General features: G+C 46.8%; 1 protein-coding gene and 1 pseudogene across 12 annotated transcripts in view; one reads left to right on the plus strand and one right to left on the minus strand.

Annotated features, from left to right (window-relative positions):
* The window catches only part of SPK1 (guanyl-nucleotide exchange factor), a 251,368-nt gene that overhangs the window by 95,727 nt on the left and 129,300 nt on the right, over window positions 1-26,341 (plus strand). For all 12 annotated transcript variants that reach the window (XM_086778119.1, XM_086778125.1, XM_086778131.1 and 9 more), the window contains one exon: window positions 10,437-10,544. In XM_086778119.1, coding sequence (XP_086634245.1) covers window positions 10,437-10,544 — 108 coding nt within the window. The remainder of the gene's footprint in view (window positions 1-10,436; window positions 10,545-26,341) is intronic.
* Window positions 21,278-25,711, minus strand: LOC147615612 (uncharacterized; annotated as a pseudogene).

Raw genomic sequence — 26,341 nt, forward strand, 5'->3', positions numbered from 1 at the left:
TGATGATGCTTCGAGAAGGCAGACGCAACAGGTGCTTTTATTATTATTTTCTAGGCCTGGCCTGCGTTTATCATGGCTGTTGGCTATTGTTTATTATATTTTTTAGCGTACATGTGGCCTAACACCCTTGCTTGCTTTTGTGCAAGGGTGTTAGGCTACCCAAGGTAAAAACTTTCCACAAAATATTTTTTGCACAATTTTGTTATTGTTTTTTTTTTAAAGGTATGTTTGGATGCGCGACTTATCTAACCCCCCTTTTTTACTAGTTTCGTCACGTTTTCGCCTCTCAATTACAGCCCACAACCTTGTTCACCTCGGCGTCAGCCACTTCGCAGTTCTCTTCTCCCTTGTTCCTCCTCTTTCTCCTCCTGTCACATTTCTCTGCCAGGGTGCTAGATGGCCATATTGTTCTAGAGTGCACAACAAACTTTTGGGGAATTAGTCATGAACACTTTACATTTTGTGAGCCCTAGACGAGAAACCAATTGCCAGTAGCCATCAGATTTAGGTCTCAGGTCGAAGAATCAGTGTGGTCTCCCGTACAAATGGAACCCACTTGCATAGCAAGTTGTATGTGTGTCTAGGCAGCATAATAGGCCGTTTCCCAGGTGCTGGCCATAGGTGTTAAAAATTTATAGGATTGAGGACATCTGACAGGCCAAAGGTCAGGTTGCAGGCTGTGTTGGCATATCCAGGAGGATGCTTTTGGATCAAGGGCAGGCAGGGTGGCTGTTATGTACCTAGACACTAATCTACAGATTAGGGAACTAATCCAATAGGGTTAGGGGGCCCCGGGATTAGGGATTAACAGGTTGATACTTGGCTAGGGTTCTTGGATTGATAACTATGCCATAAAAAGCTAACTCGCTATAAAAGGCCATTAAGCTTGTTTTATCAATCCAAGAATCCTAGGCACTAATCTATAGATTAGGGAACTAATCCAGCGGGGGTTAGGGGGCCCGGGACTAGGGATTAACAGGCTGATACTTGGCTAGCGTTCCAGGATTGATAAAACAAGCTCTCACTTATATAGTGCTAACTATGCCATAAATAGCTAACTCGCTTTAAAAGGCCATTAAGCTTGTTTTATCAATCTAGGAACCATAGCCGAGTATCAGCCTGTTAATCCCTAATCTCGGTGCCCCCTAACCTCACTGGTTTAGTTCCCTAATCTGTAGATTAGTGTCTAGGTACATAACAGTGGCACGGGCTGGGCTCAGGATGGGCTGGACAGCAGCAAGGACCAGCTGTACAGCCACATGGGCAGACAGGGCACGTAGAGCTGAGGCAGCAGGAGTGTAGTCAGTCAGCCCTTTTCGAAGTCATGAGCTGGTTGAGCAAGCTGACCCTAGAAAGGGCTACAATTGTGACCTGCAAATAGGTATGTTCCCTGCCCTCGTTCCTCATCTCTCGGCATTGAAGTGCACGCATATTCAACCATAAGAGGAGTAGAGATCACCAGCACTATTTCTTAACCTACAAGGAGACAGTGTCCAAGATCTTCCAAGCCCAGCAAGAAGCCCACATGTGCATAAAACCACCCCAGGTGATCTCAATCACAGGTGTTCAGCTTGGGACTCAGCTCATGCTTGGTTGACAGAAGGTAGATCACACTCTAGGGATCATCCTTGATCCAACCATTGTACTTGATTACCTATCTAAGAATCCAAGCAAACACGCTGCAAGGTTTGTGGCTTAAAGTGCGTTAGTTGGGACGTAATGGGGTGTCTAGTGTACTCTTCTCTTCTCTCTGTCTGTCTTTGTCTCTCTCTCTCTCTCTCTCTCTCTCTTTCTCTCTCTTTCCACACGAGGATCCGAATATGCAGAGTATGCACCACAGGACAGGTGGAAGATGAGGCACACTACATTAGCTGCCAGGCCTACTATGAGATACCGGGGAGATTCCACTGCCTCTTCCATGAGGGGTCTGGTCCACTTGCACAGGTGATACATTTGATGATCAGAGATGCTGAGGAGGGCATCCTTATTAGTTGATCATGGCTAGTTTTTTCCTGTACAAGGTCACACGCTAATATCACATGTGTATACACTAGTGATAGTCGTTTTTTCTTTTCTCTCAATTACTTTTTCCATGGCTTAGTATATCCATGGTATCATTGGGCCACTTATGGTCTCATAGACCTTTAAGCTCTTTTGGGCCACTTATGGTCTCATAGACCTTTAAGCTCTTTTGTAGACATCAATGTTTCTTTCTTTCTTTCTCTCTCACTGTCTCGGAGTATAGACTCATAGAGCTAAGAACATTCCATTAGAGGAGCAGGATATGCAAGACCTTTAAGTTCTTTTGTAGACATCAACGTTTCTTTCTTTCTTTCTCTCACCGTCTCGGAGTATAGACTCATAGAGCTAAGAACATTCCATTAGAGGAGCAGGATATGCAAGAGTATGTACCCCATATGGCAGGTAGGGGCAGTGAAAACTCCCCATATCTCATAATACGCTGGGCATCTTAACATATAGTGGGCCTCATTCTCTACCTCCCCTATGGTACATACTCTGCATATCTGCTGACTTCTTCATGGCATGAGCATCCACATCAGTCACCCACACCGACCGACATCAGCTCATACCAACCGTACACAGGGACCATATTTGCGTCCCAGAGGAGTCCTAAGTGGGCATGCCTACTCTAGCCTACGTGCCAAGCTCCCTCGACCTAGAGCATTGAGGATCTCCACCAGATAGAGATGGAACCATGAGATTCTCTGTCAAATCCCCAAGGATCTCCTCATGATCGTTCCTGGTAAGAGACTCGAATCCTGCAAACAAACAAACAAGGGGGTGCAGGCCTGACTCACCTCCCAACCATGACAGCGGCGGGGAAGCCCACAGTCTTGGCTGTCCCCACCGAGCCACGAGCTGAGCTAACTAGGTTGACATACCGACCAATCTCCTCCTCGCGACGTCCCATACCGCCATGAAGCTACCCTCGCGGGCCTCGAGATCGCTGCCGGTCTCGGTTGCGTAAAGCAGGTGCACGTCTGCGCTAGATCCAGGCTCCAAGACCATAGAGCTCTCACAAATCTCGTGAGACTCTATATAACTAATGACTAACCTTGGCCACCCTTTTATAGGCTCTTGGCCAATCATCGGGCGTCCACACTTGGGCGCCCGCCCGTCCATACTTGGTGCCCGCCCGTTAGTCTATCCCTAACTCAGCTCGCCAATCTGCCTGCCTAGCTCCAAGCTTGCTCAAACCTCGAAGCTAGTCTTGTGTGCGTGTAGCACACGGTAGATACACACTGTGCACATGACATACTCCCCTTCCTCTAAGAGCTCACTAAAAAGCCAGGGTAATCTCTCTGAAGAGTAGTCAATGTCTCCCATGTAGCGTCCTCCTCAACACGAACCTTCCACTTGATCTTGTTTTCCATGATAAGCGTATTACGTAATCTTCTTTCACGAAATCCAAGAATCTTTTCAGGTTCGTGCGGAACAAATGTCATGTCCTCGATATCTATAATTTCTTGAGGAGTAGCTAATTGGTCTGTTCCACCCAGTACTTAAGTCTACTGACATGAAATACAGGATGAACTTTCACATGAGAGGGCAAATCCAATTCATATGCACTGAGCCAATTCTTCGTGTAATACGAAATGGTCCACAGTATCTAGGGGATAATTTCGGAGATCGACGTGTCCGTAAAGTCTCAGAAACTTTCAGAACTCGCAAATACACCATCGTTCCTTCAGAGAACTCTCTGGGTGAACGATGTCTATTAGAATAAAACCTATCTTGGTCTTGAGCACTTCTAATAGATTCCTTCGCAACTTGTAACATTTCCTGCATATCATGCAAAAAATTACGTGCTGCATCATGCTGAAGTCCTGAGAATCCTACTATAACAGGTCATTTAGCTTGAAAACCATACATAAGCATGAAAGGACTAAAACCTGTACTCGTATGCTTAGTACTGTTATGTGCAAATTCTAACATAGGAAGATAATCCTCCCATGAACTGTCTTTTGGATACATATGCTCGAAGCATATCCTCCAAAATCTGATTCACTCTTTCAGTCTGATACCACTGTCAAATTCCCAAGGATCTCCTCGTGATCGTTTCTGGTACGAGACTCGAATCCTGCAAACAAACAAACAACAAGGGGGTGCAGGCCTGACTCACCTCCCAACCATGACAGCCGCGGGCAAGCCCACAGTCTTGGCTGTCCCCACCGAGCCACGAGCTGAGCTAACTAGGTTGACGTACCGACCAATCTCCTCCTCGCGACGTCCCATACCGCCACGAGGCTACCCTCGCGGGCCTCGAGATTGCTGCCGGCCTCGGTTGCGTAAAGCAGGTGCACGTTTGCACTAGATCCAGGCTCAAAGACCATAGAGCTCTCACAAATCTCGTGAGACTCTATATAACTAATGACTAACCTTGGCCACCCTTTTACAGGCTCTTGGCCGGTCATCGGGCGTCCACACTTGGACGCCCGCCCGTCGATACTTGGGTGCCCGCCCGTTAGTCTATCCCTAACTCAGCTCGCCAATCTGCCTGCCTAGCTCCAAGCTTGCTCAAACCTCGAAGCTAGTCTTGTGTGCGTATAGCACACGGTAGATACACACTGTGCACATGACATTCTCCCGTTACATGACAAGCCCTCACCATAGCCACATTTGCTCATCATGAGGCCACTGAATGGGAAATTGGTGCTAATTCTGCTATATGATCGGATACAAGAAAAGATCATGCCCCAAGAGGTTTGCACAAGGCACGTAACTCTTGTCCCACTCCTATCACGGCCATAGTAGTCACCCACCCCAGTGCCTTCTGTTGGTGCCATCAACAGCCAAGAGCTGGAAGATAAGTAGAGTGGAAGCACACCCAAGAGTGCAAATGAATTGTTCAAATGCTATGCCTATCCATGTATGGGGACAACATTGTGTCATACTGTTTGGCAATGGCATCACATAAGACCTCATCAGAGAGAAGACCGCTTGTCATGCGAGCTTTGAGTTTACACCAGTTTGGAGGTAGGTATAGGGGTTTGGTGTAGGGATGAATACTAGGATTAAGTATGAATTTCACAATGCCAAGCTCGTGGTCCAGCATGGGATGTTTTTGTGTCATACTGTTTGGCAATGGCATCACATATGGCCTCATCAGAGACCAGCCCGCTCATCAAGTGAGCTTTGAGTTTACACCATTTGAGAGGTTGGTAAAGGGTTTTGGTGGAGGGACAAGTACTAGGATCAAGTATGAAGTTCGCAAATGCTATGCTCGTGGTCCAGCATGGGAAGTTTGTGCGCAACTTCATGGCCATTTAGGGAGTAGATGTGATATTAGGCTTGAAGTAGAATCACAAGTTTAAGTCCATTTCAGACTGGGACATACTCGATTTTTTGAAAATTTGGTATCTTGGAAAGACATGCTCGAGTCGTCCGCTGCGCCATCTAAAAAGAAACCCAATAAAATATTGTAAGTTTCATTTTCACAACGGCGTTGTGATACCAAATGTGAGGCCCTTACCCCCTACTCAAAGAGAAATTACAGCGGAAGGCTAGACTAAGGATATAGCGAGCTCACTTGGGGCCTCCAAACATCAATATCCTATCACTTCACAATCCAATAACGTTCTCAATTTAGCTGACTGGAATAGACCTTAGGGTAGGAATTGAGTATGATTTCTCCAAGTAAAATGTCCACTTCATAATTCTCATAAATAAGAGGCATTGGTGGCTCCCTTGGGCTCAACATGATGTCTTATTCCTCGATTATGAAGGGAATGGTTCTACCTTGATTCTGCTAAAGACTCTATGATCTAAAGCGCTCCCATATTTTTTCTAAGTTTCTAAGTTTATAATCAAGTTTGGTCTCTAGGTTTAGAAAACACCCATAATTCGGGTCTATCGCTTTCCAATATTTAAATCATTTTATCAATTTTGACCAGTTCCATAGACTCTGCCTAACCCCATCCAATCCCATGGGTTAGCATGCCGCTCTCCATTGGGCCTATGGAGCTGGTGTGAACTCACATATTTGTAATTCAAATTCCCTTTTTCATCACGCACATATGCTTAAGCTGAAAATAGAGCTCACAAGCAAACATTTCTTTTCAACATAAAAATAAGACTTAACTTAAAGATGAAAAATATGTTCAAATACATCATCAGAAAAGTATTGTGAATATATCATCATAAGCCACTGCAAATGACTACAAAATACATCAATATCTCTGCACACCACGATGTGTTCCTCAGAGACCAGAAAAGTACGCACTACTCAGCCCGAACACTCTCCTGGATCACTTTTCCAGTCAAAGGAGCCCTGAATCCAACAGTCGTGCCAAAATCCAGGGAGCCACTTCTAATAGCCATACTACTCCCAAGGCAAGAACACTCTAGCCAACTAGTCACAAGAGCCACATGAAATTGACATGCACATCCAGTCCGTAGTCCTGCGTTGCTCGTAGTCCTACATTGCTCAATACAACAGCCCAGCCATGCAAGAGACTAAGAGAAACTAAAACCTCATTAAAAGGATATATTAGCTATGTCGATCACATCATCATCATCATGAGCAGCATTGCTGTAGTGAGCATCATAGTTAGCACGGGATACATGTCACGTGCACACCCGGGTGACATGGCATTATTAGCAGCTGCAAGCATTAAGCAGGGCATTCATGAGCATTATCCAGGCATTGAAGCATTTATCACAGCATGTACCGCAGTGTATGGGGCTTCTACAGCACCTACAACAGTACGTAAAGTATTAAAGGCATTTAGGGCATGTAGCATATCAGGTCGTGGCTTGTAGAACCAGCCGACAGGGCCTGGTCAGCAGCCGACTAAGCATTATCATTCAGTTGTATAGATGTTACTGCCGGCTGACAGCAGCAATGTTACATTTATGAAGTCGTGAGGTTCCAGATTTGCAGGCCGACTGCTGCACGCTGGCTTACCAGCAGCATACAACCCATATAAGTAGGAATGACATCATTCAGTCCTATCTAAGCATCATAGATCTCCAGCGTTTTGAGTCTGTGGAGCACAGGGGATCAGAAGCAGCATTCAGCATACAGTAGACAGCATATTCAGCATACAGATAGAGATCAGCATTAAGTTCATCTCTTGCCTCCTACATAGAGGAAAGCCAACATCTCAAGGGTGGACCTCAGCATTGGAGAAGGGAACCTTCAGTCAGCATCAGCATTCAGCATATCTCTCTCCTCCCGAGATAGATATTCATCTAGGACAGGCATAGTTCTATTCATAGATCTTCATTGTAACCATTGCATTTAATATAGCTTCATTGCATTGCATTGACACCATTGTCTATCTCTTAAGTATAATTAAGTGCAGTTTAGTTAAGCCTAAGGTTGTTTTACTACGATCAATCCCCCGCATTTCACAATACATGTGCAACAAATACATCTCAATATCAGTACAAAGGAGATCTCATGTGTGGTATCATCATCATCAACCATCCAGAATATCCAGCATAGGGGTGTCTATGAGTGTCGAGAGACTCGCCATGTCCACCATGAGTGGGGGAGTGACCCTATGTCGTTGGACGATCTCCCTGGTCTGGAGCTGCCATGTGGAAGGTTGCTGCTGATCAGAGGCTCATGGAAGTCGGGTGGGCTGTAAATGGCGAGCGCGGTTCAAGGTGACTGTAGGTGGAGATGGTGGGCCTTGGATCAGTGCAGTAGGGAAGTTGGTCCTCTTGGGTGGGTTTGCAGGCTCAAGCACCTCTATGGGTTGCTGTCTGGTGCGTCCATCTTGTACGTGGATGGGGCGAGATGGCGGCTGTGAATCAGTGCAGTAGGGCAATCAGTCCTCTTGGGTGGGTCTGCAGGTTCCAGTACCTCTATGGGTGGAAAGACTCAAAAGTTTTATGAGACTAAAATGAGTTACAACAGTTTCATGAGGTAGCTAGAATATGGAAAAAGAAATGAAAAGAAAGAACTAGCTATATACACTGAGGAAATTTTATAGTAAGCACAAAATCCAAGAATTGTGGTCTTGCAGGCCTATGGGATCAACATATGATTATTGGAGTGTTGAGACAACAAAGATTTACTTAGTTTCAAGTGGGGGATGAATCCACAATTTGCTTAGCGTCCAGTTACAGAAGCCAATTTTAAACCTATGAGTGACGATGACATTAGACTTGAAGGGCCAACGGCCCCACACTATCCAAGACAATCAGATCTTGAGTTACACTTGAAATACTTGAATTTCTTTTGACTTAAGCTTGGAAAGAACAAATGCACACATGGTGATCCTCGCGCACATTATCATTACACATTATTATCCTTTATTCCATGAATGACTAACATGTAGATTGACTTAGAATCACTCCTGATCTTTAGGCAGTTCAGAACTGTTTGCGCGGGATTATTGGTGCACTTGTCAATAGGCATGCTTGGAAACAATCACGTAAGTGATTTTTCGGTGCGGCATATGAACGTGTTCCATCAGTTGATCTTTAGGGGACCACCACCCTGAGATTTTAGGGGCCTTGTGTTGGGTAGTCTTGAGTGGCCTAGGGGCATGCAATACCACAAGCTCAGATACACAAGTATAATGGGCTTCACATAATTTCAAACACATAATCCAGAGTGAGTTGTACAAGATGCTCTAAGACATCCTCCGATTTAACTAGACTTTATGGCTCCCCCTCAAGTATAGATTCCATGAACTTGGTCATGTTAAGACAATATCTTCAGCATATGATTACACATCACAAGTTCTTTAGAATTTTTACATGCATAAGCCCTTCTCTAAGCACTCATATGCACACATGAAAGAAGCCCTACAGTGGTTCAGTTCTTTTGCTTAACATAGCCCAATGCATTATGATAATTTCCATGATGATCTTCTAGAGAGGTTGAAGGTGGGAAGAACTAACCACATGCACCCTAACTGCAGACTGCCACGTGCACAGGAAAGAGAAGAAATACCTCATATGTGCTCAGAAGGGGAGATGTGGGAGGTATATATATGAAAAGAGACCTTCACCATCTTCAAGCTTGGGCATAAGGGCGAGAGTGTTGGTGGTGCCCTCTCGTCCCACGCAGGTGGCACGACGTCTCGGCCACCATCCCTGGACTGTGTGCGGCTGGGTCTCTGTGATTCCTCCACTGTCGTGCCAAGACTCCGCCTGTGTGGCCTCTGCGGCTGCCATGCTTGGGCTGCCTCTTGGGCATGCTGCTGCACGTGGGGGCACTTCTAGTTCGCTTCTTGGGCTGTATGAGGCCCAATCGTCCCCTTCCGTGGGGCAAAATGGTCCGTTGACAGGGCCATACAGTAAGTATACACTCTTTTGCAAAGGGGAGTGTATCCTACGCAGAGAAATAAAACATAATGAATAAATGAAAAAAAACTAGATTTGAAAGATTAGACTGACAGCATAATGGCCCTAATAATGATTCCATTAGAGTTTAACTGTGTGCAATGGGGCCCTTAAATAGGCTGAGAGGTACAAAATGATGGCTTCTCCTTGAGATTATGAAAGCTTGTGCATGTGTGTCCTTGGCCTCTCCTTTCAATGCATGGACTCTTCACCATGCCTTTTGCCCAAGTTGAGCATGCATCCCTTATTCCCTTGTGCACCACAAATTACCGAAGCCTAAGAAAGAATTTCCATGCCTTGCTTCATTCACTGTAGACTTATTCATTAGAGCTCCAAATGTGCCACTGTAGGGCACATTATTGCATATAAAATACCAACAATCAGCAAAAGTAAAGTGCAACTCAAATGTCCAGGCGCCCTCCCTGTGGCCTTAGCCTGTAGTTCTTTTTGCCCTCAGAGCACAATAGTGATCATGCAAAGCGACAAGATAATCATTTGAGACAGATTGTTTTCAGCAAACTTGTGTTGTGAGTATAATTTTTATAGGCCAAGTGCCAAAATTCTAGAAAACTGTTCACAATACTTTTATTGCACCATATGCTAGAGGACCCTAGATACCTTAGCTTAACTAATGTCAAATTTTAGATTTGACCTGAGCTATGGGATCCTAAAAATGGGTATCCGAGTCTCAACAGTAGTGACCAAAGTAACCTTGTGTTTGACACACAATTACAACCATGAGGTTTTAACCCTTTAGATGCAAATACACTCAAAACATGTTTTGTGAGGATCCAGTGTTACCTAACACTGGCCTCTTCCTCTTGATATGAAGCGGTTCATAGAGTGATGGATGATTCTAGAGAGACTACTGATCAGTCTTATTCATACGATAACAGAGCTGAGCATGGTGGACATCACATGAAGGTTTTCTAGGATACCTTCTTCAGAAACCATTTTTTCATAGCAGCTCTGTGGCCACCTGGTGGAATACAATTAGAAACTCAGTGGATTGACAATGTGAAGGCTATTGAAACAATCGCTGCCATCTTCTTCACATTTCTAGGATTATTGCAAATCTTAGGGAGATGTAACTTTCTGCTTTTTTATTGCAGGCTATCAATAGTCTGAAAAATGTTGACTTCACAGCAATGCTGCAGTTTTTACAACCGATCTTAAATATGCTTCTTCAATTGATTGGTGACGGTGGTGAAACTTTACAAGTCAGTATTTGTTTTGTCAATGCTTACATAACTGCCATGGTTCACCTGTGTGTACCCATTCTTAGTAAACTTTCATGGGTTTTGTTCAGATGAAACTTCTGCTGACATTTGTGCACTTTCATTCAATGTCATAAAAACTTACTTTCTCATGCGCATTATTCGATGAAAACAATATTATCTTGTGTTATCAAGGGGGGTTTCTGTGCCATGTGTGGTCCTGTGCTCGACTATTTCACTAGTAGTGAAGCTAGTTTGTTACCTGACTGCTTCTTGACCGAAAGAGCACAGGTAAGCATTGACCAGTTGGAGGAAGAAACTGCGTTTAGCACTTGTTTGAAGGCATCCTAGTGACTCTGCTGGGTAGGTTTTTTGTTTTTGTTTTTTCAAAGAAATATATTCAGCTATGATTAGAAAAACAAGATTATTTTATAAAAGAAGATATCAACTTTCTATAGAGGAGAGAGAATGCATAAATGGAGAAAGTTGCTCGGCTAACTACTCTTGAAGGGAGACTCTATTGGAGGGGGAGGTAGTGTTGGGTGGAGCTCTAGGGCCTTTCCAGTACCACTCTTGAGTGGCCGACTGCAAAAGGAGGTGATTCTCCTACAACCAAAGTTGCCAAGAAGGAATGCCATTAACTTTGATGGGGGAGGGGTTGATCTGCTATCAATACCCCCATGAAGAGTTCGAAGAAGAAGAAGCCTTCAAAATAGGTACAGTCACAACTCTCCAAAGTTATCCGCATGACCAAAAGATGTTGCAGGGGCTTGTGAAATACCTCTTCCGAGATGTTTCCCAGGGGCTAAAGAGGCTTGGAATGGCCCACGAAAAAGGGAGGTGGGAGGTGATCTTTTAGTCCAAAGACCTGTAGGGGAGTTTTGTCTTTCTTGGAGATGATCACCATGGTGGTTGAGCGGGAGGCAATCATAAGAGTGGTGTAATGTGACTTGGGAGTGGTGACGGGGGGAGGGTGGTGTGCATGTAAGAGTGAAAGAGAGGTAGGCATGGTCAGCTTCGAAGGGGGGTTGCGGGATGGAGAATTCGGGGAGAAGGTGTGCTAAAGCCGGAGATCCCATCAAGTAGTCCATGATTCTAGTACCTCCTGAGTGTTTGAAGCTAGTGAGGGTGTTGGAGGAGGGTCATCGGAACATCCTGTAAAAGTTAACAAGACCATGTGCAACTTTGAGCTCTAGGAAGTGCCTCCCATACACGGACCTCCTCACGGTCCTCTGATGATCTCGTAGCTCCGTGTCAGTGATGTATAGCTCCAAAGTCTGATAGGGTCGTCCAGATCAAGTAGTGGGACTTGGTGACTCCATGTCCTAGCATTGAAGTCTGTGAGGAGGACCTCCCCAGGTGTGAGAACATCATAATATCCTCGTATAATGGTAAGCACGGTGACTGGCCATGCTCTGCGCCCAAGAGGAATGGTTCTATGCAAAACAACACACATCAATGTGGATGACTCTGTCCCTAGTAAGCTAGCCGCACCCAAAGATGGCACCCAAAGATGCCGTGTGTCCTTGTCCTTCTGGGCGATGCTGAGAATCTGTCAGAGGTGGGTTCTAGAAAGGGCGGCTACCCCTGCGGAGTCCATAGCCACGTACCCCCCCCCTGATTTGCAGGTCTCGCCTTGGAAAGCTGATTCCCACTTGAACCCGGCTATGTATGGTAGGCCCCTCTTAGGGCTGTGATGAGTCTTTGTATAGAAAATGATATCCGTGCATGTGAGAGTCTCGCTTAGACCTCTTGGATTCGACCACATGCTTCCATTGTGGTTCCATATTACTAACCTTAGATGTTTGGTCTCATAGGCCCTGTGTCCCTATTTGGGTCTCAGTGATAATGACCCTGCTGTCTCTGTAGACAGCACACTTGCCTGCTCTATGGGCCTCATGAACTGTCACTATTGCCTCATGCTGGTGTGCCACTTGTGCTGGAGTGAGGTCATCCCCGATGTACACCTCGTTGGTGGCATCAAGGAATCCAATGGCGAGGGGCGCTGATTGCGTTCTTGGCTTTGTTGCCCTTGGCGCCGGCTGTTCTTGCCGCTATAGCTGGGCTGTTGTTGCCCTTGCTGTGCTTCGCTGTCAGCGCCTTTGACAACCAACTGTGTTGTGTTTGTATGCGCCAGTTGCGCTATAGTGGTGGTTGACACCGGGCCATTGACACCGGGCCATTGATCACCCCTCTCCTCCTTTTTGTTCCAACCCACGTGCCCCTTCTCTATTCTACTACGCCTGGCGGCTCCACCTCGAAGGGTATAAAATGGTACCCTTTCATGCTTCTTTACAAATTGCCCTTTTAAAATGTACTAATGTCATCTCTTCTAAGGTTTTCCCCCCCACTTTCTATTTCTGTAGTCGCTCCCCGTCTATTGTACGCAGCCGTTTCCTCATCTCAAAAGGTCCCTTCAAAAGCACCTCCTCATTTCTTCAAGTTGCCCTTTCGTGCCTCCTTTTACATTCATGTCTCCTTTGTAGAGAGCCGCCTCTCCCAATACTAAGGGTTCCTTTTCAAATGTTGGGTGTGCCCATCTAATGCCCCCCTTTTGATGCATAAGGCCATGATAAATAACTACACACCATCTTTGATTTTCTTCCTTTTTAGCACCCGAAATAGAGATGTGATGTTTTTTGACCGAGCACCACGAACACAGCCACCTCTGAGGCCAATGATGTGCAGTTGTGAAAGAGTTTCATAGCTTGAATGGGCTTGGCCCCTTTGTCCGTGACATTCTGTCCAGAGTTTGTCCACATGAGAAAATTGCATTCATCTCCATCTTGTCCTCTCTTTTGCATTGACGTCAATCCATCCTCTCCATCTCATAATATGCGCCGCATTGGACGCTGGCGGATCTCCTCAATATCCTCTGTGGTCAGCACCCTCTCTCGCTGCATCCTGTAAAGTCTCTGTCAGTATATGGGTCAGCTCCTCCAAAGGTCTCCCTCGCTCCTCTGTGTACAGATGTCTATAAATCCCATCTGTGTAGACAGCATCAGTCTCTGAAGTAAAAGTATATCGAGTGTGATCTGCCCCTCGTGTCCTCTGAGCTGTGGTAAAGTGAAAAGAGATGGTCAATGTCAACAATGCATGATCCACTACTACCCCAATGGGCCGAGATCCAACTGTGAAGTCCTCAATGCATGAAACAAAGCTCGGCATAGCCATAACATAATCCACTGTGCTAGCACCATGTCTATGTGGAAAGCAAGTAAATCCAGCTGCTGACGGAAACCTCTGCAAGCCATTAAGTATGGCCAACCCATGTGTAGTCCCCATATCTACCAAATATCTCCCATACTCTGTGCACTCCACATCCTGTGAGCGTGTGTCTAATCCCATATCCAGTGTCCAGCTCTCTCAGCATCTCCTCTGAGGTATCATAAAAGACTATCTGGCGGTTGCCCTTCCGGGCATAAAAGTCCCCTAACAGGATGATGTCTCCATCCCTAGAGAACTCCCATATGTCATCATCTAGCACAGAGAAAGGAGATTGCCCTCTAGGTGCTGCATATGTCGATGTACTAGGAGCAAAATAGCATATGGCAATATACAGGAATCTGCTTGTGTCGGCCCTCAGTCTCACCCACATATATCTTGCCTGATCATCTCTCCGAACGATGTGTAGAAGTGGTTGCAGCTCCTCCCTGAAAAGAAGTGCCACCCCCCCTGATCCTCTACTACTGTGTACCGATCTCGTCCCTACTCTGCAAGCTGTCTCCCATCTGTATCCTGTCACCTGTGGCATCATCTGACCAGGGGCCTGGTGAGTCTCCGAGTAGAAGACTATATCTCTATCTCTAAAGCTGTCCGCAAAGGCACCTACATCAAGTCTGAGGGATCCATTGCAGTTCTAGGCTGCCAGCTTTAATTTGGTCCCATAGGTCTCGCACCGTCATGTAGAGCGTCACTCCACGGTGACCACCCTCCCTTCTCTATAAAATACTATCTTTCCCTTTTCTCTTGTCGCCCTAATCTCTGGCATGACTTCCTTCATATGTGCAAGCTGTGAAAGAGTAAGATCGTCACCAAGAAAAATGCCTGTATTCTTTAAAGTGGGTCACCTCTTCAAGAACTCCTTCTTCGCCTCAATAGAGGGGAAGCGAAGTATGAGAGCTCTTTCCTTTGATGTTTCCCCGTTGCCTCCGCTTTTTTTGCCCACTCTCCAGGCTTTTGCGTGTGCCGGACTGTCAATCCCCATCAACACCATAAGCTCTTTCACCTCCTCTTCAACTTTATCCCTGTCTTTAAGGCCGGTAATCCTCACATGCAAAGCACGTGTACGTCTTCGTTGTTCCTCTTCGAAAGTCATGTTAATGATTGTAGGTGTAGGGGTGTTATCTCCTTACCTTTACCCTTCTTGGCGACTGTCAGGTAAAAATCTGAAAGGTGTTTTAAGTCTGTGTACATATGGGATGCATGGTGTGTGAATAAACAATGCCGTGAATGCCCTGGCAAATGTACAGACTGAATGGTGTGTGAATAAACTATGCCCTGAATGCCCTGGCAAATGTACAGACTGAATGGTTTTGCAGTGAGCTGGTACACGTGTTGTTTTTTTCGGAGCAGATGCTGGAGATTTGGAAGCTTTTTTATTTCAGCAGTATGGTGTGCGGGTGGTTGCTGAATGCAGGGCACCGACCGATTTGAAAGAGAGGCCGCCTTTGGAGCATGGGGGAAAGGTCGTATTTTGGTAAGTTGAGGTGCAGCTGATGGAAGGCCGTGGGCAGCTCTGGTTTTGGAAGGTTGTGAGCGCCGTTTGTTCAGGAAAAATACAAGGAGGAGGGGCCCTCTAAAGCATAGTGACCATTTTCTAAAAAAAATAAAATAAAATAAAAATGATGCCATGTGGCCAGCTTGTTGATAGCTACGTGGAGATTTATTCAATAGCCAGCTACGCTGCCAGCACACCCTCTCGAAGGTTGGCGAACAGCTGAAGGTGGCCGCTTCGAAAAAGTGGAGTGGGGGGTGTAGATAAAAAGATCGCCTTGCGGAGGCGTTGCGGAGACAGAGGCGAGTTGAGGTCGTAGGGAAGGCTGCCACCTTGTTTGGATGTCTCTCGGGTGGCTGAGTAGCAGCGAACGGCGAGGAGATCCAACGATGAAGTGGCCGCTGGGGTGATTCTGCAGAGGGCCAGACGAGAGCCTGGTGTAGCTGGCTGCTGGCGATAGAGTGCCAGGGGACTGTGTGAGGCACGGTTGAGATGCTCTTGCGGGGAGTCGTCTTTGAAGCGGATGCACAGGAGGGCTCGGAAAGTCTGTAAAGAGAGGCGCTCTGGTGAGCGAGAAGGGCTGCAGTCTCTCGGACGAGTGTGGAAAGCGAGGAAGAAGTGGAGGCAAGGAAAGGTGGCGTTGCCGCCTGGTGTAAAAAGTCGCTCGCAGGTAAGCTGCAGGCACTGGGGAGCCGCCTAGAGGGGTTACGGTGGCTGGTGATACAAGGGGTTGCTACCTTGTGAGAGAGAAGCTGTTGACCGTCGGCTGGATACCTTGTGGGAGAGAGCCTGGAGCGCAGTGCACAGTTGGAGGCCGTCTCAAGTGTCACTGGCATGTAAAGCAGCTGCAGAGGTGGCTGGTAGTGTTGAAGACAGGTGCGAACGGCCGGTACCAGAAGGGTCGAGGGCTGATGGTAGTGAAGCAGAGAAGAGGGGACAGACAGAGGAAGTGAAGGAGGGTTGCTGGTGGGGCGCCCTCTGAAGAGCAGAGACCGGGAGACAGAGGCTTGGTTGTCAGACGCAAGGGTGAATTCCCTTGGCAGTAAATCCTAGCCAGAGTCTTGGTTTTTGGTGTAATTGTTGAGTTTGTTTGTAGTGTGGTGAAGATGGGACTGGATTTCCCAAAGTTTATGGTGTATGGTGCTGTGTATGCTTTTCTTTTTCTTTTTTTCACCTCTATGTTGGGAGTTTTTCTGAAAGGTGTTTTGGGCTTGTGTACATATGGAATGCATGGCAGGTGAAGAGCTTGGCCTTTGAATGCGTTGGCAGATGTACAGGGTGAACGGTTTTGCTGTAGGCTTGTACAGGTTTGTTCGGAGTGTGGTTTACTGGAGGTCCGCTGGAGATGACATCAACCACTCGGTTGCCTGAATGTGTGCGCGTCCCCAAAATAAGTGGGCACACCAGATTGTATTTGAAGGTATGAAAGCATATGGACAATTGATGGTCGGGATGCCAATTAAATGTGTGCATGAGTTAGATCTGGAAGGTCCAAGAAAAGAAGGTAATGGGAGTATTAGAAAAAACAAGGGATGCCGATTTGAGAAAGGTGGTGGGTCCTTCGAGAAAAGACGTCCGCTGAAGTGAAGGAGAAAGGAGGTCGCCAAAAAGAAGAGCGGCGGGCGGCTCTGCAGAGAGGCGGGTCATGAAAGAGCAGGAGGGTACGCTGTTTTGCTGCAAGGGGAGTTGGCAGTAAAGCAGAGGAAGGAGGGTAGCACGTCTACTGGTGTGAGGCGCAGCCGCAAGCGCAAGGGAAGTGAAGCTGGCGCAAAGCTGACTGAACTGGGGACAGCTAGTGACGAGGAGAGAGAAGCCGCTGCGGAGACGGTTGGCTGGCGACAGTGTGAAGAGCGGCGGGTGGCGACTGCAAGCAGAGAGAACAAAGAGGGCATGGCTGGTAGTGAAGACGGCCTCTGGTGTGCGCAGGCAAGGCTGGAGAAGTCGCCTTGGTGAAGACGTCGGGAAGCTGTTTTGTGTGCTGGCGGTGACTGCTAGCGAAGAAGAGGAGGGTCGCTTTGCTTGGTGACTGGTGTGGAGTGTGGAGTCTGCTGTGAAGGTAATCGCCTCTGAGGAGGGCTGCGCGTATGGCTGGCGTCTGAGAGGCTGGTTGGGTTTTGCTGGGAGGTCACCTTTGAAGCCGGTAGCGCTGGAGATTGTTGTCTTCAGTTGAGGTGCCAACGCAGAGTACACGTAGCAAGCAGGTTTGGGTGTTGGCTGCAGTGCAAGTGGCAGATGGTGCCAAGGAGGTGGTGGCCGCCTCTGGACAAGAGAATCGAGGGCTGTGGGCAGGCAAAGGGAGAGATGTTTCTTTGTTGGTAGTCGCCGGGAGAAGCTGGAAGCACAGAGAGAGAGAGAGAGAGAGAGAGAGAGAGAGAGAGAGAGAGAGAGGGAGCCGCCTCTTGTAGTGGAGAGTCGTGAAGGTGCTGCTGTTGGGTGCAACAGCTAAAGTGAAGTAGAGAGAAGGAGAGAACGCCAAGAGTTGGGAAGCTTTGGGGCTGTTTTGGAGGACGAGCTGGTGGGCTGTTTTTAATGGCTGCGTTTACAGCTGTATGCATGGAGGTTTGGCTGCGTGTACAGGGGCTCAGGGATGTATCTCAGGAAGAATAGGAGACAGGCTTGTGTGGGTTTGTGAACTCGAGGTTGTTTGGTACTTCTTGTCTTGAGAATCAAGGGACCTGGTCGGAACGCGGTGTTCATGTATTTACAGTTTGTGACAGCCTATGCAATTCAGCGAGGGCTCTTTGAGACTGTGTGTGTTGTTGGGTAATTATTTTGTTGGTGCCCCTATATTGGCTGCATTTCTGGTGTGGGTGGTGTGGTGAACAGTGAGAAGTGTTCCAGCCGGTGGCTGGTGGTGCCCCCTTTTTGTAGTTGTTGTATCAAAGTTGGGAGGTGAAGGGCTATAGAGGCATGGTCTTTTTTTCTTGTTTTCACCTCACATCTTTCTGGTGCCCCCACTGAGGAGAGCTCAGGTATATTTCTCTTGCCTACGAGGGTGTATGCCCCAGAGTAAGAGATTGAAGGAAGGTGTTTCTAGTGTTTTCTTGGGATTTGAAGGTGAAGCTTGGGGATCAAAATGATGTCGTATCCAGAGTTTTTTGGTGGTCCTAATGAAGATGTGGCAGATTTTCTGGAAAGGATGGAGGTTGCATGCATAAGCAACCACATCAATGAGCCAGCACAAGTATTGCGGTTGCTGAATATCTACTTGAAGGGGGATGCAAGGATTTGGTACAGAGCTTTTGAAGAGTCATTGAGGGATACTGAGCCACGCATTTCTATGACTATGGATGGATTGAAGACTGCACTTTTGAACAGGTTCAAGAAGGTTGAGGATCGAGATAGAGTTTGGCATGAAGTGCAAGGGTTGATACAAGGTGAATTGGAGTCAATTGATGATTATGTGAAGAAATTTTCTTTGCTGTGGGAGATTTTGTGCAGGGCTTTGGGGGAGGATCAAGTACCTCCGGACATGATGAAGAAGGATCGTTTTATTGCAGGATTGAAGGGAGGTATTCGCTGGAAGGTTGAATTAAAGAAGCACAGATCTTATGAGGATGCAGTGGAGATAGCCAAATCAAAGGATTGGAAATTGCAACGGATGAACCAGCTGGGGATGGTTCCAGTGGCAGTGAGGCCTGAAATGAGAAGGGGAGAAGCGGTACTGATGAGAACCGTGCTGGAAAGAGTGCAACCGATAGAAGCTCAGGTGAATAATGTCACACCACAGGGGACAAAGGTAGCACCCACAGCTGTTACAGCTTCTGATGAAAGGCTTCAACAGGACATGAGGCAAATGGTGGATTGTATGAAGAATCTGAGCTTGAAGATGATGGAGAACACAGGTAGTGGACGTGGCCGAGGCAGAGGCTATAATGAGGAAGGGGTTGAAGGTCAGACAGCAAGCTATAAAAGTGGCCGTGGTTTTGGTAGGGGTAGACGGTTTATTCCTACATGCTGGAATTGTGGTGAATTTGGACATCTAAGTATAGATTGTGATAAGCCGTAGCGAATGGGGGGTGATATGTATCCCTTACCCTCTCAGATTCCCAATAGGGCAAATGATTATGGAATTGAAATTAGAGATGAAGCAGGGACTAGTGGATTGACAAATGAGTAAAGCTAAGGTGATAGATGTGGTCACCCTTGAGAAGACGAAGGAGACAGAAGCTGATGTGATGCCTTTGGGAAAACGGATGCCACAGGAAAGGGAAGGCAGGGATGCTGCAGGGCCTAGTAAGAAAAAAGGTAAAGTGAAGGAAGGAGAGGATGTAAAGGTTAAACGGAAGCAAAAGTCTCGTAGGAAATTTCAGGTGACTGATTTTCCACTAGGGGTTGGGCAGGATAGCTACAATTTACAGGAGGACATGGCTGGAAGGAAGGCTAATATTACTTTTGGGCAATTGATAGAGTCAGCTTCCAAATTGAAGCGTCAGTGGAAAAGACTTGTGAATCCGAGAGAGAAGGAGCCTGCCAGAGGGATAGTGACTGTTTTATCTGTTGAGGAGTTGCCTGATATATGTCCTGTGGTGAATGTATGGTACAAAGGGAAGAATCTGGGAGAAGCATACATAGATGGTGGTGCACAAATTTGTGTAATCACATTAGCAGCTGTGGAGAGGCTTGGTCTTAATATTACTGAAGCGTCTGGTTTCCGTATTCGGTTGGCCAATCACCAGAAGGTCAAATGCTTAGGTATGATCAAGGAATTAGAACTGCAAGCTTTTGATGTAAAGGTGCTTGTGGATTGTCATGTTATGCCGGCAGGAATGGGTGCATTCCCCATCATTTTGGGAAGACCATGGCGGAGAGCGGTAAAGGCTGTTCAGGATTGGAGGAAAGGGGTCATTACTCTGTATGAGAGGAGAGGGGATAAAAAACAGTTTAATATGGATAACCAGAAGCCTGTTCATGATGAAAGGGAAAGTGAAGCAGATTCAAGTGTTGATGATACGACTAGTAGCACCACTACTAGTAAGGGAACATAAGACACTTCATCCAGTGAGGAGGATGCAAACATGGATGCCCTGGTTATTGATGAGGAAGTGCTTGGTGATGAGGTTGCCCAACAAGAAGAGGCCATACAGGAAGAATGCGAGGAGGTACAAGTGAATCATGAGCAAAGGTATGCATGTGATGTGAAAGAGTATGCTTTAAAGTCTTTGGATGATGAACCTTTGTGGGATGAGTGGGATATAGAAAGTCTGCAGGATGATGAACCTGAGTTGGAGCTAGATGATCAGATGTGCATTAATGTTAAGAAAGCCATAAGCAGAATTGATGCTATGAAGGAGGAGCAACACCAGCAGACTATGAACGATGTTGATGCTATGGATGAGACTATGGATGCTGTGATAGATGAATTTCTTATTGGCCTTGATAAAGATTAGCATACAGGAACTGAGGTGGATGCTTTGGCAATGGTGCCTTTTGAAGGGGAGTTTGTTTTGCCTGTAGTGGTTGGCTTTGATGGTGATATTTCTTATGCTGATGGACAAGAAAGTATTATGGCACAGCAGGTTTTTCTTGATGAAGCTTTCATCAGTTATTACCCTCAGCAGGAATTGCTTCACTAGTTCTCCAATATTGGTGTTGACCATATCAGTGATTTTGGAATTGAGATGAGGCAGGATGGTATGTATGTCAGCAGCTTTGTTTCAAAAAGTTCTTATGTTATGTTGTGGGATGTGGGATGGCAAACTATGCCTTTGGAAGATGACAGTATTTCTTCGAACATATGGAATAGAGATGTTTTGGTTACATTGTATGATGCTCAAAGGATTGATGGAGGGAAACGTGGTCATATGCTTTTTGCTGCTGATCATAAATGATTTAGCAGGCTAGGGGTTGGGCAAAGTATGTCAGGTAAAAATTTGAAAGGTGTTTTGACTCTGTGTACATATGGGATGCATGGTGTGTGAATAAACAATGCCCTGAATGCCTTGGCAAATGTACAGTCTGAATGGATTTGCAGTGAGCTGGTACACGTGTTGTTTTTTTCGGAGCAGATGCTGGCTAGTCAATGAGCCCTGCAGAGGGCTAAGGGATACTCTGCATAGTTTGTGCAGGCTTCTGCATCCTGTGATGTCCAGTTGAGAACTGTACCCACCGTGTCATTCTCTTGGTACATGGGATCATCTGTCTCAAAGAAGGGTACTTGTGTACATGTGGTGCAGGCATTGAAGTCTCTAGCCAGGAGGAGGTCCCGTAGACTGGAAAACTTCATAATGTCATCATAAAGGGGCAGGTACAGGGACTCTCCATGGGTAGCATATTTAGAGGTGGAGGGTGCAAAGTAGCACATTGCAAGGTAGATGTCTCGGTCCTTTTTTGTCTGGATCCTCACCCACAAAAACCCTGTAACCTCATCTCGTCTGACCACCTGTATCACACGTTGAAGCTGCTCCTTGTATAGTAAAGCCACCCCTCCCGACCCCTAGGTACCCCCTGCTGTGCGTGGGTGTGGGCGGCGAACAGACTCCCATCTCTATCCTCTCACCTGTGGAAGCCGACTCCCCTAGCACTGATGTGTCTCTGTGTATAAGACCACGTCTCTCCCTCTAAATGTCTCCTCGAATAGACCTACATCTTTCCTCAAGGGATAGTTGTCAGGTACGATACTGTATGGTTCGTACGATATGATACCGTAAGGGAAAATACGGTACGATATAAAATATTTTCTTATCGTATGATAAAATACGATGTTTTAAAAAAATACTTTTAAACTTAGGTATTTCCAAGTTCAAATATGGAGTAATTTAGAAAGGAGGGAAGCATCATAGTATAGAGGAAGCTTAAACAGCCATAGATAAGTAAAAGAAAGACCATTACATACCAAATTTTTCTTTTGAAGTTTTTTTTTCCTGAAAAAATCCGTACGAATCCATATGGTATCTTACCGTACATATGTTGTCGTGCGCCATACGGAAACAACCGTGCATCAAGGCGGCATTGCAGTTCCAAACCGCAATCTCTAGCTTGGTCTCATAGGTCTCGCACCGTCATTGGGCACATCGCTTGGTGATGATTACCCTCCCATCTCTGTACGCTGTCCATTTCCCTGCCTTCCGTGCATCCAAGATGCGTTGCATGCGCTCCCTCTTGTGTGCCACCTTGAGATCGTCTTCGAGGTAAGTCTTTTCTCCTTTTAGTGCCCGCCTTCTGGTAAGGAATGCTTTCCTTGCTTCCAACCCCGCAACCTTGAGGATGAGTGCGCATTCCTTGGTGGTGTCTTTGCCCACCCTCCAATTGTGGGTATCAGGGATTTCCAGCTATCTCCATAGTGCTATGCCGTCCTTTTTCGGCGAGGCTCCTTCCTTCCATCCCACCACTCTCACAATTAATTCCCTAATCTTCCTTCGTTTGTCCTCTTCGAGTGTGTCATTGATGTTGTTTGGGGATGATGGTGAGTTCCGTTGCTTATTGGCAACCTCAATCCAGCTGCCCGCTTCTTCCACTTGTTTATGTGTCTTCTTAATCATCTCGGCCCATGTGGTTGCCTCGTTTGCCTTCTTCTCCTCTTGTTCTTGGAGGGTCTTCATTTGCCCTCTAAGTGTATTCAGGGATAGTTGAAATTCTCCTTTTATGAATTGAGTAAGTGCTCTCAAGCTCTTGTGTTCTACTTTAAGGGTGGCGACTTGGACCCCCAGCTCCGTGAGTGATGAGTGGGGTATGGTGGCTGGTTTTTGCGTCCAACAGTTGGACCATTTCCTCCTGCATCTTGCTTAGCTGAGTTGCCATGTATACGTGCATGTCAGCCTTCCACCTATCCATTCCTCTTGCATGGAGGCACACAACCCACACATAAGGTCATCACTATCCTTGTTTTCCCTGAGCTTCTTTTGTAGGTGCTCAATGTCCATATCCTGCATTTTGCATACTTCTCTCATCGTGGCCAGGCATGTGTTGATATGGGGGTCACGGATCCTTTATGTGCTTGCCCAAATCGAGCTGTATTTCCTCTCCTTGTCACCTCTAGTCGTTGTTGCCGGCGAGCTGTTCATGTTGGACCGAGGGGTCCCCCTTCTAGTACTGATATTGGTCCTCAATTCGTGGCCCTCATAGAGAGAGAAACGAAATGAAATGTTATATTAACGTCTTCAAAAGGCCAAAGTGACTTATGAGACCTAAGTTACAACCATGTGACATCTGATACACTATCTGGAAAAGAAAAAAAAGAACTGAAGGTAAGTATCTAGCCCTACAATACATCATCAGTAGGGAGCATCTGGAAGCAGCAACTAGAGAGAAAGAAAGAAAGAAAGCTGTATTAACGTCTACTAGAGGCCGAACTCGACCTATGAGACAAATCAATGTACAACTGTCAATGTCTTCTCGATGTCCAAAAAAAAAAGAGAGGACAAAATGAACATGAAATAAACTATGAAAGTACTGAGCTAGTGGGGGGGTGTGATGGATGGAGCACTACTGCGAGAGGCTCAGTATGCAACCTATATACAAGAATGCAATGCAGATCTGTCTAGCTCCAACCAACACCATAATGGGGGTGTAATATGTAATACATAGGCGATGGCGAAGCAAAAATACCTCGGAGCATGATCTCCGGGTGTGAGTGTAAGTGAGCTAGCCGCTTCTGGATATGGTGTTGATGTCGAGCCCGTATCTCTGTGATCTCCCTCTGATGTAGTATGGGAGTCTGGTAGCTTGGTGCTCTCGGTCTCCGTCTGGCTCGGAGGTCCGTAGCGCGCTAAAGTGTAACCCCCTCCTGTGTCAAAATAGGCACTGGGATAGATCTCTTGAAGAAATCAGTGAGCTGGAGCTGTCGCCCACCTCTGCCTGTGGTATGAATCCGTAGCAGTGTCTCTCTGTGGCGCTGTGTCTCTAGCAAGAACTGGCCAAATCTGCGCTGGTCTGCGGACTCCATTATCTGGTGGAGTGAGGGATGTTTACCGAAGATGGTGGTGTATCTCTCTCCAATGACACTAAATGCTCTGCATCTGCATACATAATGTTCCTCACTCTCAACCTCCTCCTAGCATAGTTTGCATATCCTCTCTGCTCTGGGGATCCGTGCTGCCCTACCTGTTTCAATCTCAAGCTGGTGCGATGACACTCTGAGCTGGCCAATCACCATTCGGGCACTGTGAGGCATGTACACATCCATGTATCCAGGTCTCTGTATGAATCCATCCGCCGAGATACGCATAAACTGATCTCTGTAGTATAGCATCTTCGGCGGTAGAGGCTGACTGGGTGTAATCCAAATCTCTTGAGTGTATCGCTGCCATAAATCCTGTCGAAGGACTCTGTTCCTCTCACGGTGAGAGAGCTGGATGTGTGGTGCATGTATATCATATTGGAAAGGTGGCAGGTGATCTATGTCAAGACCATGCTGAGTGAGCCACTGTATCATCTATGAATACCATGATCTCCTATCTCCACTCTGTGCGAGCTGCCTGGACGCCTCAAAAGCTCTATGTGAGAGTCGATGTGATGGCATATCTCTGCTCCTTTGTATGAAGCAGATCGTCTGGAAGAGGGCCTCTACTAGCATAGGAGGTGCAGCAAACTCCGTTTGGACAATGTCATGTGGGACGGAGGGTTTGCTGCGGATCATCCGTGAGAGCATAAGAATTTGAGGCCTCTCTATTTGAGACCATGTGGAGGTGGCGAGCCCAGGTGCCCATACTGTTGCAGCATACATCAAAGCATGGGTGACTAGTGTGTCAAACAACCACCCCTTCGTGCGGGGCTCCTGGATGAATGCCTGGTGACAATCTCTCTTTAGCATGGCCAGAGTTGCATACCCTCGTGTGAGTCTATCCCTGGCTGCCTGTGCCATAGTAAATCTTCGTGGCGGAGTCGTAAATGTAATCCCCAGGTACACATATGAGTGTACCACCTCTACCTGTCCTCCTGCTAGTGTGAAGATGGTATGTCGTCGAACCGGCCTTGAGGTGTGGAAAATCATGGCCTTGGTTTTCCCAAGGTTCACTGTAAGCCCCCTCTGTGTGCGAAAGTCATCGAGTGCATGGAGATGGTGCTGTAGTCCCATTTGGGACTCAGAGACCAGAATAATATCATCTGCATATAGCATAATGTGGACTGTGGTACCTGAGATGTCTACCCCGTCCCCACCACCGTGACCAATGAAGTCAGCCACCTCATCGATGTATAGCCCAAATAGTGTAGGAGAGAGTGAGCATCCTTTCTTCACACCTATGGTGCTAGCAATAACATCAGATAGCCCCCCGGGGCATCGTATGCGCCCGAAGACCTGCTCATACAAAGCATAGATGCCCAAAACCATCTCTGATGGGATCCCCAATGACTGTAGGCGCTGGAAGAGTCTCTCTCGTGGCACCGTGTCAAATGCTTTGCGGAAATCCACAAAGCAGTAGTATAATCTCTTCTCCCGCCCCCTAGCCTGGTCAATCAGACATCTCAGAGTAAATATATGGTCAATAGTGGAGAAAGCTCATCCGAATCCAGCTTGCCCTGGTGCTCGCAGTCCCTCCTTCTCTGCATATGAGCTCAACTCTTCCTCGAGCACTGCGCCATAAAGTTTGGCCAATGTATGGTCATGATAGTCCTGTAGTTGCTGGGGTCTAGCATGTCTCCCGCTTTGTGGAGAGGCACGATGGTGTGCATAGTCTTTTCAGCTGGTAGACCCTCCACTAGTGCCCTATTAAAGAGGTGAGCAACAAAGGGTTCCAGTGTGTCAGTTGCATAAATAAGATGCTCACTTTGTGTACCTGTGTGGTCAGCTGATCTCCCATGTTGTAACCGGCGGATAGCTCTCTCTACCATCGAGGCGGTAAAGAAAGTAAAGGTGGTAGGGCGGGATTCTTGTGGTTGTGGTATGGGCGGCTGTTGAGGGATATGGTAGAGGCTCTTTACATATGTGTGCCATGTGTGTGGATCCTCAATCGGGGCACGAGGGCGAGGCTCTCTCATCCTGCGCCATGCAGTTGCTGCATCTCTGCTCATGAGTAGGTGGTATATATCCCAGTACTGTGCCTCCTCATATGCACGCCTCTTACGGCATGTGAAGATCCTCATCTGTCGGCTCGCCTGTCTGTGTAATGGTCACCAGTGCTCTCTGGGCCCGGAGGTGTCTATA

The sequence above is a fragment of the Cibotium barometz genome, chromosome 39 (assembly GCF_041138505.1).
Source record: "Cibotium barometz isolate CiBa-2024 chromosome 39, ASM4113850v1, whole genome shotgun sequence".
Lineage (NCBI taxonomy): Eukaryota > Viridiplantae > Streptophyta > Polypodiopsida > Cyatheales > Cibotiaceae > Cibotium > Cibotium barometz.